The sequence below is a fragment of the Nicotiana sylvestris genome, chromosome 2 (assembly GCF_000393655.2).
Source record: "Nicotiana sylvestris chromosome 2, ASM39365v2, whole genome shotgun sequence".
Taxonomy (NCBI): Eukaryota; Viridiplantae; Streptophyta; class Magnoliopsida; order Solanales; family Solanaceae; genus Nicotiana; species Nicotiana sylvestris.
In genome coordinates, this window is record NC_091058.1 from 54,016,689 (window position 1) to 54,032,405 (window position 15,717).

Below are 15,717 nucleotides of genomic sequence, written 5' to 3' on the forward strand. Positions count from 1 at the left end.
ATCAAAGTAGGAAAAATTCCATATAATATTCTTGAGAAAGATTGTACCGTGCTCTCTTAGAATTTCATCTCGCGCTGCTATTACATGATATAATCTCATATAATTTTGCCGAAATCCCCTTCATTTCATTGTAGAGATGCAAGCCTCATTTTGCCGAAACACCATTCATCTCATTGTAGAGATGCAAGCCCCTTGCTTAAGTTATTTGGAGAGGTTTTTAAACCTTGATTTGTGTGGGCCTTACATATGTGATGACTAAGCCACCATAAGAGCGTCATCTTGCTTCATGAAATAAGACTCATCATTTTTTATTTGATTAAGATTTATGGGTTGCCACGTTGAGGGGTGATGTCCTCCTTAATATTATCCACTAAATATCTTAATTAACTTGTTAATACCCCACTAACCCAATAATTAATCAATTACCTACATAATTAAAAATCATCTCAAAATACTTACAATACTACTCAATTTTAACATACTTTATATACCTTACTGTCATGATCATGTGGTACCTTGTATGATACTAGTCCATAAATACCGGGTATTATAGCTCGGATCGTATTTTATCCCAAAACAATTTCATTCCCGAACTTACGCCGATTAACTTACGACGAAACTTTAACGTAAGAAAATGCGGAATGTAACATCTCATTTTCGAGCTTATATCATTTTACTTATGGCGTACTTTCACGTACAAAAACATGGGGTGTAACACATAACTTCAGAGAAGGAAATGAAGTGGCACACCTTTTAGCCAATGAAGCTGTTAAGAACTTGTCCTCTACTAAGTGTTTTTACCATGCTCGTCCGCCTCTTTTTATTGAGCCTGAAGTAAACAAGAACAAGTTGGAATATGTAATAGTACTAAGTTTCTTTCTTCTACAGTTTGTAGCTATCTAACAACTCTGGGCAACAGTAATGTCTGAAGGAACTATATTATGTCTATGTAACCTTGTGTTTCTTGATATAATCTCCGTTTTGCGTTCAAATTTTTTTTTTTATGAAAAATAATGTCATAGCATAGCAACTTCATTTATGGACCCTTAATTATAGTGTAAAGATTGAAAAATAATGTCGATTTAGCATAACACATATTAATTCACATGGACTAACGACTAGCAGTTCACTAAATAAGTAGGGGCATACTAATAGTGGAATCCAAATTAAAGTGCAGTTTTTGGTTAATGCAAAGCAAAATGTGGTTATTTGTATTGTTGAAATTAAAAGTTCATAAAAACAAAGGACCAAAAATTACAATTTCGGTCCAACATCGCCTTGAATTTGTTTTATTTAATTAAGAGTCCTTTTGGATTAGCTGATTGTAAATAACTGATAAGCTTGTAGTGCTGAAAAGTTTTTTAAGTGCTGAAACTGATTTTTAAAATAAGCATTTACGTGTTTGGATAGAAGTGCTGAAACTGATAATAAATAGTTGATGTGTTTGATTAAAAAGTGCTGGTAAGCTATTCTTTTGTTAAAATGACTAAAATACTCTCGAATTTTTTTCAAAAGATTATAAATTAAAATTTTCTTTGTAAAGAAAAGAATTAATAACGAATATGGAATGAAGAGAAAGTCAAGAAATTTATTTTGGGAAAAGTATTTTGTGAATTAGAAAATATTATTAAGGATAATCTAGTAAAAGTGTTGGTCAAACTAAAAATGCTTATAAGCTGAAAAGCATAAGTTGGGGGTGACCAACTTATGACTTATGGCTGATTTTAGTGCTTATAAGCACTTTGAGTATTTACCAAACGCGTAGATAAGCCAAAAGATGCTTATAAGTCAGTTTGACCAGCTTATAAGCTTAGCCAAACACCATCTAAATCAACTTTTGACAAGCGAATTTACCTGTCAACTTGAAACCAATTAAATGTTGTTAAAGTTGATAAGGTCGAGTGTGCTAACAACTACTCTGTCGTTTAATTTTATTTGTCCAGTATTTTAAAAATAGATTTTTTCACTTTTATTTGTTCACTTTCGCATATCAAGAGAAAAATAATTTATTTTTTCTGTTTGCCCTTAGCATGAATTACTAATTCCAAATCATTTTCAAAGCACATTAAGACTACACATCAATTAATATGGGTATCATGGTAAATTATGCACTTTATTTATTATTTTTTAAGGGGTGTGCAAAGTCAATAGTGTACAAGTAAAAGTGAACGGAGGGCGTAAAATTTATTCTAATGTCCCCTAAGTTATCTTTTCACTTCTCTATTTTTAGAGCAACTTGTATATATGATTATTTTATTAAATTCGAGATTATTTTATTTTATTTTAATCTTCTCAATATATATTTTATTTTAATTATGTTCAGCACTACAGTATAAAAGGCTATTTTTGACTTTCACCTCCGAAACCCTAGTTATTGCCCCAACCCTTAGATATATAAGTGTACTACTCCATAATAAACTCCTTGAGCAAGGTGCGGGCCGCTTTTGCAGAAACCCTAGTTCCGGTGAGTCTCTTCTCTCTACCATTTTTACTTCTTTCCTTTCAGTTTTGCATCTAACGTATGCTATGTACCTCTGTTGCAGCAGGTAAGGGAGAAGAAGTGAACAACAATGGCGGTGCCTCTGCTTACCAAGAAGGTCGTGAAGAAGAGGGTTAAGAGGTTTATTAGACCCCAGAGTGACCGCAGAATCACTGTCAAGGTATAACAACCTTCTGTTATTATTATTAGCCCTTTCAGCTCCCCAAATTAACTTTGTTTTATTGTTGCATTTTTCCTTTTGTAAAATAAAGGAGATCTAATTGACCCTTGAAAGGCAAAAAAGGAAAGAAAATTTGAGTTGGTATTAAGTTTAATTGGTTTAGCTTTTGTTGATTTGGTTCGATTTTTGCTGGGTTTTTCGGATTTTACAAATATAGTTGATAATTCAAAGTAATTCATACTACCTAAGTTGACAAACAATGTATGAGTATGGCATTTCCTTTAAGATAATATTGTATCTTTTATCTAGACTTACAATGTATTATGACATTTCATTTGGAGGGCATAGACTAAACTTTAGAAAGGTCTTATGATAATGTTGGGATTGCTATGACTATGAACAAACTTTTTGTTTTCTTCGATGACCTCCCTCAATTTAGTCGTTTGGCTGTTTTTCTGAGTAATGGTGATGCTGCTAATAAGATTGAAAGATTTAAGTAATTTATATGCATGCCATTTGGTTGTTATGTATGGAATCATGTTGGTCAGTTGGTTTGAAATTTAGTTACCAGCTTCGTAAAGACACGCAGAAGCATGTAATTAGCGTTTTCAAATGTAGCTTCCCTTTAGCAGCTATCTGTACATGGCTTAATAAATTGAACCGATCTTTGAAGATATCTACGAAAGCCAGGTTGGATTTGAACTGTTGCTTCAGACCACATTATGCGGTGTAATTGATTTCTCTATGGTTAGCTATTATGGATTGCTAGGAAATCTTGTGAATTCACGTGGTGTCTCTAAAGGAAATCTTGTGAATTCACGTGGTGTTTCTAATAACGTGCTTTTGTGTTTCTTCAATTGTATTTCAGCTGAGCTGAGTGTACTAATTGAAACTGAGTATTCAATTATTTATAACAGGAAAGCTGGCGCAGACCCAAAGGTATCGATTCTAGAGTGAGGAGAAAGTTCAAGGGATGTGTCTTGATGCCCAACATTGGATACGGGTCTGACAAGAAGACCCGCCACTATCTTCCCAATGGTTTCAAGAAGTTTGTTGTGCATAATGCAAGTGAGCTTGAGGTCTTAATGATGCATAACAGGTAACATGATTAGCTCATTCATCTGTCTCATGTTTCTTACTATACCTACAGGTTTGATTTATCTTGTCTTGTCAACCAACATATTTCTTTTTTCCTTCCCAGAACTTACTGTGCAGAGATTGCACACAATGTTTCCACGAGGAAGAGGAAAGAGATTGTTGAGCGAGCTGCCCAGCTTGACGTTGTCATAACAAACAAGCTTGCTAGGTTGCGCAGCCAGGAGGATGAATGAGCATTTTGTCTTTAGATATCTCTATATTGTTAGCGTTTGCACTTGTTCCTTGTGTTTGTTTGATTAACATTCTATTTTTCCCGAAGCGGATTTTGACTTATCCTATTGCTATCAAATGCTTAAATTTTCAGATTTTAGTACACCTTTTTACCAGTGTTTTGGGTAAGTGGCTTTATGCTCTTTAGTATCTGCCGATCTGCATGTTTTACATTAAATGGCTAGATTGTATGTTCTTGCTTTCTTTATTACAATCTATAGATCAAAAGATTGCTCAAGAAGCATCTTGTGACATTAAACACCAGTGACTTGAGCTAGTACTTTGTCGAAGCTTGGCTTTAAAGTGATGCTACTTCACTTTTCAGTAATAATTTAGTTATTTACTGGTTATGACAGTTTTCTGATATTAAGAGCTATATGATTAAGTTCATACCTGTGTTGCTCTATGTATAACTTCTGTTGATCTGTCTTTCTTCGTGTAACTAACCTATCTTCAAAACTTACTATGGAATTATTCGCTGCCAATTAACTTTTCCACATCTGCATCAAGTATGAAAGATGTGAATTTGGACCATGTAAAGATCTCTCATTCATATGAAAGAATTTCATTTAGATCTTGCGCAAGCAGCTAATTGTAGTCTTCTTTACTGATGCTGTGTTTGTATACATTGAGTAGATAGATGGCGCTCCATCTGTGCTAATTCTCTGGACTTGAGGCGTGTAGTCTTGTTTCCTTTGCGGTTAATAAGACCAAATCAAATGATTTGGTAGAAACAATACCAGGTAGCCATTCTAGAGGCTGCTATTTAGCAATTAGCCAATGTGTCATGAATTTAAGTTTTGTTCTGAAATTCAGATTTTTGGTTCAAATTTTATGGTTAATATAGCCCCTGACTAACCCCTAAATAGCAGTTCTTAAAAATGGCTATTTGTGTACTCCCCCCCTCCTAAAGTCTTCGGACGATATCACTAGCATAACTATGTTTGCTATTCATCTCGGTGGTACCAATGCATGCAATTCGCCTTGCCTCTGGAGCTCTTTCCTTCAGGCCGAAATATAAAGCTACTAAGAACCTAAAATGGTGCATGTGTCCTACAAGTAACACGCTGGATTACATTATTTTGGCTGTCAATCTTATTTAGATTGATTAGTATTTATTTCGCTCAAATGAAGATCTGTCTTCATATTTCTTCGTACAAACTTCAAATGTCTTCGGTACTTGCTTGTCTGGTGTGGATCATATAACAGATTTTGAATGCTCAAATGAGTCGACTAATAATTGATTTAAGTTCAACCATCTTTAGAGATATATGAGAGCATTATCTTGAAAGTAATTTTCTAATATGATAACCTTAACATGTGATTTAATAAAAAGGTAGCAAAATACGAGGCTCAAGGGGATAGGTGATAAATCCTTAATTCGCGCACGGATAGCTCCAATAGGCCTATTATAAGATAGTTGTGCGACACCAAAAGGAAATAAACAAAATAATAATAACAATAATAGTTATTATTATAAAATATGATAAGGAGCTCTAAGCTCAAGCAAAACTACAATAGTTTATGTTACCAAATATGATGAGTACATTTACAAAAACAAAATCCAAACGAGGTTAGATTTCCTACTTGCTAGCAACTGCCATCAGTACCTTTGCAGAAGGGCCAAAATACATATATTCATTGTAAGCACTGGAGGTATATACGACGGACAATCTCTTATACTTTTAGAGTGGTAGCAAAAATTCGAAAGTTCCTACTTCCCCAGACATCGCTGTCATCGATGTGGTAAGATTTTAGGCAACATTTGATCCAGGGTGGATTTCTAGAATAATCATTCATTTCACTACCATCATCACCTTCAGAAGTTCCAAGCAACAAATTCCTCTTTTTTGTTAATGCATAAACAGAGGGGTACCCATCAAAAAACTGTTCCTGGAAAGTGAAGTAGCATCACGTCAAAAACAAGCTTGACAAGTTAGTAGCTCAAACAATGAAAACATGCAAATCACTCAGATTAGCAGATTTCTGCACTAAAATAAACCAACAGAATATCTTGATGTAGCACATTGAGGCTTCACATTTATAAAAAATCTTCAAGGGCCTCCATCTCATCATTTTCCCGATAAATTGGTGGATGTTTTTGGAAGTAAATAGTTTTCAGTTTGTACAATATCAACAACTATGACACACGGAATCTTCATTTTGCTTCAAGATAATGAAGTCGAACAGTTTAGTTATGAGTATAGGTACATCATATATATCCTTTCAAATACATAAAATACTGATATCCAACACCATGAAACATAGTCCCCAAATGGGTAACAATGAGCTGCAGTATATTTAATGAAGATTAATAGGAGATTGTAAGTGCGAAAACAATTATTACCGCATCCTCTGCATACAGATATGCATGTATTCTGGCAGTTGGATCCTCTAGGGTCAACCTGATTCTATAAACCCCAGAAGGGGAACGAAAATCTTCAACTATCCAAGGAAATGCCGCTACCACTCGAACTACACAGTGGAATTTACCTACGACCTGCAAGCCGTTATCTCGATGATGTAAGAGTGATAAAAGTGCCAAGTCATATATGTAAAACAAAAAAGAACCTTACTAGATTCATCCTAACTCAATAGTCTATGCTCATGGAGACAAGCAATGAAAACTGAAAAAAAGGAACTTGCACTACATTAAGCACCAATTACCTCACGAATATTATCCCCCATATGCTCCTGTTCCACTATCACTAGTGCGAGTATAAATACAGTATAATCAACAGGCGAAATGGAATTTATATTATCCTCATCTCAAGACCTGAGAAAAGCTAATCCATAACAAGTGGAATCAGGGAGGATAAACACTGAACATAAGACTAACTGCTCAAACTTTCTCAAGTCCTTAAGTGTTGCCTAGTAAGTAGAAGATTCACCAGCTGATAACAAAGAATCTTTCTGGTGCTTTAAAGGAGCTCAAACATTAGTTATAGAGCAAATGAGAAGTTAAATGTTTTGAGTGTGAAGAGGTAAGGTCACTTGCAACATCGAAGAAACAAATGGTTCATGGACACCACTATTTTCTCTATCAATACACTATTCCAGTTTAGCCAAAATCTGTTGAAAGCAAATAATGTGTTTCAATGCCTATGTGCAATAAAAAATCAAGAAGATGTAAGGTTTCTTGCAACATCGACGAAGTAAATAGTAAAGATAGTGTTAATACATCTTCGATAATTGGAATACTAACACAGCACAAGGAAAGGATGACCCTGTAAAGTGGTCAAGATACCTTTGGATTCACCAGAACTCTCATCAAGGAGACAAAAGGTACATTGGGGAAGTCGGTCTCTGCGAATTTAGGAAATAAAAGAAATGTTAGTATGTGTAATTAAAACATCAGAAACATTGCTTGGGCATACAAGCCAAACCTGTTATGTCAGATGGCCAAGGAAAGCATGACAAAGGCATCCATCCCCATTTAGATTTTCGGCGCTCATCATGATCCCTATCATGTAATTGCAAACAATTGAGGTAAATTCAGAGGTGCATTATATTATACTGTCGGGACAAGATTGTTACGAAACACCTTGCTGCCAAGAGTAGATATGGAAATGATATATGTTGTGGGCATAAGCCTCCATGTTATGAATTCATGGGCTATGACATGCTTGTCAAATAACGATGTTGAACATGTTTATCATGCAATTGAGTTTCACGCCTAACATTATTTATTTATTTTCTTTTTTTCAAATAAGGAGTTCCACACCTAACATTCGACCATATATATATATATATATATGTATTAAAACTGGAAGAAGAAAGACCTCATCCGCTGTAAAACTATGTCATCTTCATCGGATAAGTAGCTAAGCTTAGTAAAGGGCATTAGAACAACATGCCACAATGCTGTATGAAGTTCACATCTAATGTTAATGAGTTTCAACCATCGATTGCTCTTGAGAAAGTTAACACCTAGTTTCTCGTTGCAACGATCAATGGTTACCCTCAAGACAGTTCCAAGAGGCGGCAAGGTACAGAGAATATCTCTTGGCAATGGTGAGTTAACTGACTGCAATGGAAGTGGGTTTTCCAATTCTTCTTCTAGCCTGTAATTCATGAAACAATAGGCCACAGCGTATCAGAACAGGTACCAAATCATCCATAATGTATGTAAAAGCTTTCTTGGGAAGAAGCAGTATGCAGATATTCAGTGAACCACTCTGAATGTACTTAGTTCAACAGAGGTTATATTTAAGGCCAGTAAAGTACTGGAAGAAGGCCAGATATTTAAGGATGATTTGAGGTTTTAGTTCCCATTGTATTTTCTTTGACCTTTCAAGTTATCTGAATTTCAGTTATCCAGGTACTTTGGTGATACTCATTAAGATCAGGAAGTAACCAGGTATGGCTATTAGTTAGTTTGCATCAACTCAGTCTTTTGGGTGGCATTGAATTAAATTGGTAAAAATTAAAAGTTAAGCTTGAAATATTATTAAGCGTTTCAGAGTTAGACCTATCGAATTATGTTCTTAAGCCCAATTCCTAACTTGTTTCAATAACTCTGCTATTGTGTTGAGAGTGAACAGCATTAAATTAGTACAGATATCTCCTAGTGTTCTAATTACGAAATACGTAATAGCGTATTAAAAAGATATAGTTTCCACCTAAAACAAATTTCTGTTCAATGGTGACAGTAGATAAAGGAAATCTCTTTCCAACAAAGAGCCTAATATAACTTATTGCAAGCACAAAGTGGTCATATAACTAATTCAGATATCCGGGGAATCCATCAATCACTCCTGCACAAGTATCTCATATCAAGCGGGAACTAATTAAAACATTTCTACTAACATCACAAGCTTATTCCTAGCACAAAGCCTGATCGAAAAGTAGAAAATCTCACTTTGTTTTGATAGTGACTGGTGGAGTATCCGTTCCATCCCACACGAGAAGCATCCACTTATCTTTTTCAACTTCACATATATGAAGAATCTTGCATATGCCAACGTAATTTGCAATGGAAGTGTTAGTGAATTTGAATGTAGTGTCAATATCCAAGAACATGTGACCCACACTGTGCTTGCCAACATATTCCAGATACATTTAAGGACAAAACTTATGTTAAGGACACATAACTACCTTGCAGATCAAATTGAAATGTTCTCCTTCTCTGATCTCTTTCAAGGAATGTAAATCAGTCAAACCTATCAAGAAACGGAAAGTGTAAGCATATTCTGAGGGAGACACGAAAATTCAAACAACAAAATAAAAAAAGAAAAAGAAAAAACACTACCAGAATATAAATGGCATCTGTTTGTTCTCTTTTTCTTTTTTCCCATTAGTTTTAATGGAGGCAAGGGAGATAAGGAAGGGATTCTGCAATTGGATCAATCATTTAAAGCAAAATTGATGTTTCAAAGAGTAATCAATATATTGAAGGATAGGGTTAATGTTAACTGAGATTATGTGAGAGGCTGTAGCAACTAGATAACTACATGTAAATGTGCCGCACATATACCGAACACCTTTTATGGATCCATTATTTGTCTTGACATGTCTGTGTCGAACAAGTGCGACAAGGGTACTTCATGAAATTCATTGAACTATATGTACCTGTACATCCATAATGGATATGTACTCCTAGACGAACTTATCAACATAGGAAACATTTTTTTATGCAACCTTCATCAGCTAAATAAATAATCATTATGTACTTAGCCCGGACTTCTGTTATAAGCATCACCCTGAAGTTGGCAATGCTGATGAGAATACCTGTATCAATCTGGTGATCGTCCAACCACTTCATCAGACCCAGTATAAATTTCTTGTCTTGTTCTCTAGCATGATACTTTAAAGAACATTGGTAAGGAAGGAAACTTGAGTTATCTTTTCGGTCAAATATTGCAAATGAAGAGAACTTCTTGTTGAACAAAGCATAAATCTCCGGTCCATGAGTTTTCATCTGCAGACCCACAAAAACCATTTGTAAGGATTGACACCATATTTTTATTTCCAGAAAATAATACTTAAGAGCAATAAAGTTCATTCAATCAGGACAAAATCATGCATTCAGTTTGTTGTCCAATCCAGTAACTTTATCTATTTCCTTGAGAAATTGACTTTTATTTGTTCCCACTTGGCCTTTGCCAAATATTTATAATAGTAGATTCATAAGTAGTTCAGAATCCAGATATAACAATGTCTAGCAGATAGAAGGGCTATGAAAACAAAGTTATCAATGTACTTCAATCAACTTTGAGAAGCAACAAACATTTCTCCTCTAAAGAGGATAAAGGAAAAACTTCCAAGTGGCATAAATATCCATCAAGTGATGGCCTAACTGCAAAGGCAGCTCCTCCTAACCCAGCAATGAATAAAAGTCAAACCCACAAAAAGGAACGATGCAATCTCTGCTTAGCTGCTTCTGTTTAAAGGAGAATAGCTGAATCCTGACGGATGCCAAAACATCAATCAACCGTGGTTGGAAATTGAGTTGATCATTTAATTGAATAAAAATATCATGAGCTGGTCGATAGAAAGGGCTCAAGTTACATTTTGAAGTTGTTCCAAACTTTTGGGTTGGGAAAGGAGTACATATACCCTTTTGAAGTTCTAGACAATGCCAATTGTAACTCCATGTCTAAGCCTTGTATAATGTGGTGCATAGTTTTTAAAAGAAAATTCAGTTCATTTAAACATTTATTTCAGGGTTTAATAACTCTGTATCTAAGTTCAAGATTTACATTACATGTAAAACTGATAAAAGAAATGAACCAATACCCACAGGGCTACAAGCAAATATTAGAGCAAATTAGTTACCACAACTTGAGAAAGCTGAATTATATCACCAAAAGTCAGCACTTGAGGAAGCTTGTCCATAGTCGCAGCGAAAAAATTAACTGAAATGCCAGGGCTTGGATAGGACTCATCAATTATCTTAATGGTGCAAAAACAATCTACAAAATACAAACAAAAGAAACCAAAAATCAAGCCTAAAAATTCATTTCACACAATGCTGTGGAAAAAAAGAAACAGCTTCAGGATATTAACTACCGCTACATATCCCAAATATGTGATGTGTAGAGCATACACAGCATGATGTTCAACAACTCAATGAACCTTGTGCAAGTGTTGGTGCTACACATAAGCAGCTAAGAAACAGATATCTTTAGCTGATGGTTCATTCTAGTTATTGTATAGATTGGTGCATTTAAATTCTTTCAATAGTATTCAGTTTTAGATATTCTTGTTGTTCAAAGATATATACACGTGTATCCGTTAGGACAGCAATCGAGAAATGAGAATTTGATTCTCATTTTCCCGCTTCGTTTTATTAGCTCAGTGATAAGAGAACATTTTCAAGCAAATATTTTTTAAGAAAATTAGAGCTTTCATGGCACCAGAAAGTACAGTAAAAAAAAAATTAATAAACCCTAAAGTGAAATATTTAAATACGTGTAGAGAATATTGTAGTCAAATAAAGAATTATTCAACTATAAGACGGAAGGAAAAAGAGTATTTGAGAAGAAAGAAAGACCAGTGCCCTTGGACTGCTTGGGGAGACCGGTTTCGATAACGACGCCGATGAGATTCACTTTCTGATTCAGTGCAGCTCTGGCATCTACTATTTGTAGGAACTTGTAGTCATCTCGGCTACTTCTGCGACCCATTTTTTGAAGAAACTTTGTGTAAACACAGCCACCGAGGTAATAGTGCTCTTCGCCAGTAATTTTAGGGCGCCAAAATGTTCATTCTGATCGGTGCGCTCCACACACTCATATTTAAACTATAAGTTTTATTTTGTGTTTTGTACAAATTATAGTCAACTAGTCGTATGAGTCTCCTTTTTGTCAAATAAATTTGTGTAACCCAATCTTACATTTTTTGATCCACAGAAATTTGGGTCCACAAAACTGTAACACAAAAAAGTTGTCTCATATAACTAGTGTCAGTTGTATGACACAAAATAAAATTTTTCCATTTAAACACACATTCTAATATATGCACTATAATTATTATTTTATTATAATATTGGACTTAGCTGTTATGTTACTTTTGTTTTGAATATTAAAGGACAATAAGCATGTATATTAGTAGCATTTACAACATTTTAAAATTTGTAATATCATTCACAAGTAATATTATATTATTTCAGAGGACTTCTAATGCTTATAAGTATTACTTTATTATGAATAGTAGTAAAGTAAGTTTCTAAAATCAGTTTATTTTGAAAAGTATTTTTTAAAAAAAGTATGTGCGTTTTCAAAAAAGTATTTTTCGGAGAAAAACTATTTTTTTCTCGTCAAAAGCACTTTTTTTTCCTTTCAAAAGTTTGGTCAAATAACTTAATTTTAGGGAAAACGCACTTTTGCCTCAAAAAAAACTTAGGTCAAACAAGCTATAAGTAGGCAGAAGATGATCAACCGTCTGCTTCATATTTTATGTTGCGAGTTGAGAAGAGAGAACAAGGACCAAATATTGGGTTTTCTGTTTTCATTTGGAGGAAAGATAAAAATTAAAATTTGGCTCTTCTACCGCCCATTGCTTATAATTGCCGGCAAATAGGGATCTTCTCCTAATATTTGAGGTTTGGAAATAAATTGCTGGGAATTAATTAGTTGATGCTAAATAATTGCCAGTAAAACTACTTTTTGTTGTAGTGAGTAAAGACTATATTTGACCTGAATCTACAAAATTGTTCAGGGATCAGTAAGATGCTTCTACAACATAACTTTCTCCATCTTCAGGTAGTCACTAGAGGAACAGATCCTTTAAAAGGAAGCATACAAGAGTAGGTGACATACTTCACACTATCTATCAATACAACAACAAAAATCCTAGAGATGGATTTTGGTCCCATCATTCCATCACCATCAGCATCACCTGCCTCTCTTGGATCAACTAGCACAGAGACAACCATTGAAGAAAGTGAATTATTTCCAGTAAAGTCATCGTTCTTTCCACTTCCTCCAACATGTTCTTCAGAAATGCTGTGAGTTACTCCCGAAACAGGAACAGAAAGACTATTAAGGATCCTTCTATTTCTCCCCTTGTTGGTGCGTGTAGTAGCATTCTGCCTCTGCTTCATAGAAACGTTCCTCGCAGTGGTAACAGGAACTATGCCTCCTGGAGATGAGGACACATCAAACTGGAACACTTCAGTACACATGCCTGAACTTAACATAGGCTCTGCACAAAAGAGAAAAGGAAAACATTAAATAGTTGGGCAGGGGGAGGCTGCTGCAAACACGAAACAGAGCCAAAATGCCCTATTTATATTTGATTGAGACATGTGCCCTCAATAGGAGGCTATAGTCAGATTAGAAATATAAGGCGCCATTGCATAAACAGCAACCCAGAAATGGATTGTAGGAGTAGAAAGTAATCCCTGTTATACAAACCGTGTATGTTATGAAAGCAATTATTTAGAAGACAGCAACTTATAGTTGGATTTGGCTCTGTCGACATTGGTTTAGTTAAGAGAAAAAGGTGCGAGAGAAAGATCTCTACCCTATTAAAAAAGGACTAAGGACAAATATAAGACCAATTTTTTTGATAAGGTAATAATCAACAATATGTAATCAAACAAATGATGTATAATAAAATGAGATTTATCAGCACTTACCAGCAACACCTTCAAGGAACCATTGCTGCACAGTGGACTTTGCTTTCTCTTTATCCCCAGAGCCAAGAGCCCGTTTTCCATCAGTAGGACTGCGGTAATGATGGGAATGCCTTCCTGGGATGGCAGGGGCCAAATCTCCAGGAACCGCAAGACCGGTCTCACCCCTGTTTTTCTTATCTTCACTTCTATGAGATGCCATGGCTTTCTCACTTGCCAAAACAGAATGAATGATCAAGTTTCCATCAATCTTCACAAGTTTATCATTCCTGGGAACATACAATGAGGCCATTAGAGGCTCACTATCATTGCCCGAGCGAACAAACTCATCTGTGCCGCTATTGAAATTTGGCTGACCATCTCCTCCCTGACCTCTCCGACCACAATTAGTGCCATAATCCCTCCCATTATGTTTCCGTGAATAACTACTCCCATTCACTTGCCCATCAACAGCCAAAACTCTTCCACGATGCCTTTCATTGTGCCCACTTCCAGAAAGATCTCCACTTGTAAAAGGTTCTCTCACTCCTCCGTATCTCATATTTATCACAGGAACTAATCCACCAAATAGGAGCATGAAGAACAACAAGCCAAGGAAACTAACACTCGCAACCTTCTTGGTTTTCATCTCACTCTTCTTAATCTCTACTTTCTTACTACCCTTGGGTGCAGGAGCCGCAGCTTGTGGTTTCAACCTAGGAATAGGAACCAAAGGCACTTGTGATCCTTGTGGCTTCACCATATAAGGAGGAGCACAAGGCATCCAAGGATACATCACGGGGTACATCCCAGGGGGGGGTGGTGGCATCTGGGAAGGCACTGGTCCCATCTGTGACCTTAAGGTGGCATTCTCGGACATTATGTATGATATCTTAGCATTCAGATCTTGAATAGTTGAATGCATAGTCCTCACCTTATCCTCTAACTCCTCAACGTAATGCTTTTTCCTTTGCCTAGAAAGCTGAGCACTTTCCCTATTCCTCATCAATCTTGCTTTTCTCTTTTCATCCCCTCCTTCACTATTAAACACATTGCTACATTCAGCCACATAATTAGATTTTTGGTATTTGCTTACATTATTTGAATCTTCTTCACTCACTTTTTTCCTCTTCAATATGGAGCTACACTTATTATCTTTTGTATTCATCATTTCCTCTAATTTAATTATGTTCTGTTCTACTACTACTACACATTTTATGGGAGAAGAAGTTACCGATTTGCTGGGATAATTGAAAGCTTCTTCAGAGACATGGGAGCCACAATTGCCAGAACCCTGCGACTCCGGTGAAGGGCAGTTCGAATCATGGGAACCCTCCTTGCTGTCATTTCCAGAATCCTCGTGATTAGACCCATTGGACTCGGGAGGAGACGGCACATTCAGGTATCCAGAGACATCTGAGATTTGGTTCGAAACTGCAGTCATAACAAGGGACCCACTCGAAGCTTGACCTCCGGAGCTATGACACGCCTCGGACGTACCTCCGGCGACGGAAACATGACGCAATTCCGGAGACGACTTGAAAACCCGAGAAGAATCGTTAAAACCTTGGATCAGCTGGTGACCAAACCCTTTTGGGTCAATCTGACCCGCTTCAAGAGAATTGGAGTTGTTGAGAATGGCAGCATCATCAGGAGGGAAGATGATATCTAAGTCAAAGTCGAGGTCATCGAACATGAATTCGTTGTTAAATGCTTCATCACAAATGCTGTTACTACTGTTATTGCTGTTTCCTTGGTCCAGAGGTGGATCCAAGGCACCGGCAAAGTCGTTCGCCGGCGGCACATATGGATCGGCCTCCAATGGATTTGCCATTTCTCGGGCACAGATCCAAATAAGTGAGTATATGGAAAGTGAGATTGCAGAGAGAGAGAGAGAGGGTTTATGTTTTAGGACCTAAAGTATGGGTTTTAAGTTTGTTACACTTATTTGACGTAAGGTAAACGGTACGTTACACTCGCTTCTCACGCTTTGATGAAGGATGTGAATTTCACGCTCTTGGTTATTTTTATAGATAATATAATATGTCAAACTTTCTCCTCAAAATTTGCAATAAAACATCGAACGTAAGACAATTATGAACTATACCGGTATGAACCAAAATTTGAAAA

At 36.0% G+C, this 15,717-nt stretch overlaps 3 protein-coding genes across 4 annotated transcripts; 1 reads left to right on the forward strand and 2 right to left on the reverse strand.

Moving 5' to 3' along the window:
• Positions 1-2,361: 2,361 nt before the first annotated feature.
• On the forward strand, positions 2,362-4,144 carry LOC104246097 (large ribosomal subunit protein eL32z). 2 transcript variants are annotated; one of them, XM_009801840.2, is made up of 4 exons: positions 2,362-2,464; positions 2,544-2,660; positions 3,578-3,759; positions 3,862-4,144. In XM_009801840.2, the coding sequence occupies exons 2-4, from the start codon at positions 2,571-2,573 to the stop codon at positions 3,989-3,991; spliced, it is 402 nt and encodes a 133-aa protein (XP_009800142.1). In that variant the 5' UTR covers positions 2,362-2,464; positions 2,544-2,570; the 3' UTR covers positions 3,992-4,144. The 2 variants fall into 2 exon arrangements, with proteins under 2 accessions (XP_009800142.1, XP_009800143.1); XM_009801841.2 differs by having other exon boundaries at positions 2,547-2,660.
• A 1,321-nt stretch (positions 4,145-5,465) lies between these two features.
• LOC104246096 (protection of telomeres protein 1b-like) lies at positions 5,466-11,741 on the reverse strand. The gene is made up of 10 exons (XM_009801838.2): positions 11,524-11,741; positions 10,806-10,942; positions 9,759-9,948; positions 9,126-9,190; positions 8,890-8,978; positions 7,811-8,092; positions 7,415-7,491; positions 7,276-7,334; positions 6,376-6,528; positions 5,466-5,921 (listed from the first exon to the last, which is right to left on the reverse strand). The coding sequence occupies exons 1-10, from the start codon at positions 11,654-11,656 to the stop codon at positions 5,706-5,708; spliced, it is 1,401 nt and encodes a 466-aa protein (XP_009800140.1). The 5' UTR covers positions 11,657-11,741; the 3' UTR covers positions 5,466-5,705.
• Positions 11,742-12,618: 877 nt separating this feature from the next.
• LOC104246095 (bZIP transcription factor 17) lies at positions 12,619-15,490 on the reverse strand. The gene is made up of 2 exons (XM_009801837.2): positions 13,612-15,490; positions 12,619-13,175 (listed from the first exon to the last, which is right to left on the reverse strand). The coding sequence occupies exons 1-2, from the start codon at positions 15,419-15,421 to the stop codon at positions 12,730-12,732; spliced, it is 2,256 nt and encodes a 751-aa protein (XP_009800139.1). The 5' UTR covers positions 15,422-15,490; the 3' UTR covers positions 12,619-12,729.
• Between the last annotated feature and the right edge of the window lie 227 nt (positions 15,491-15,717).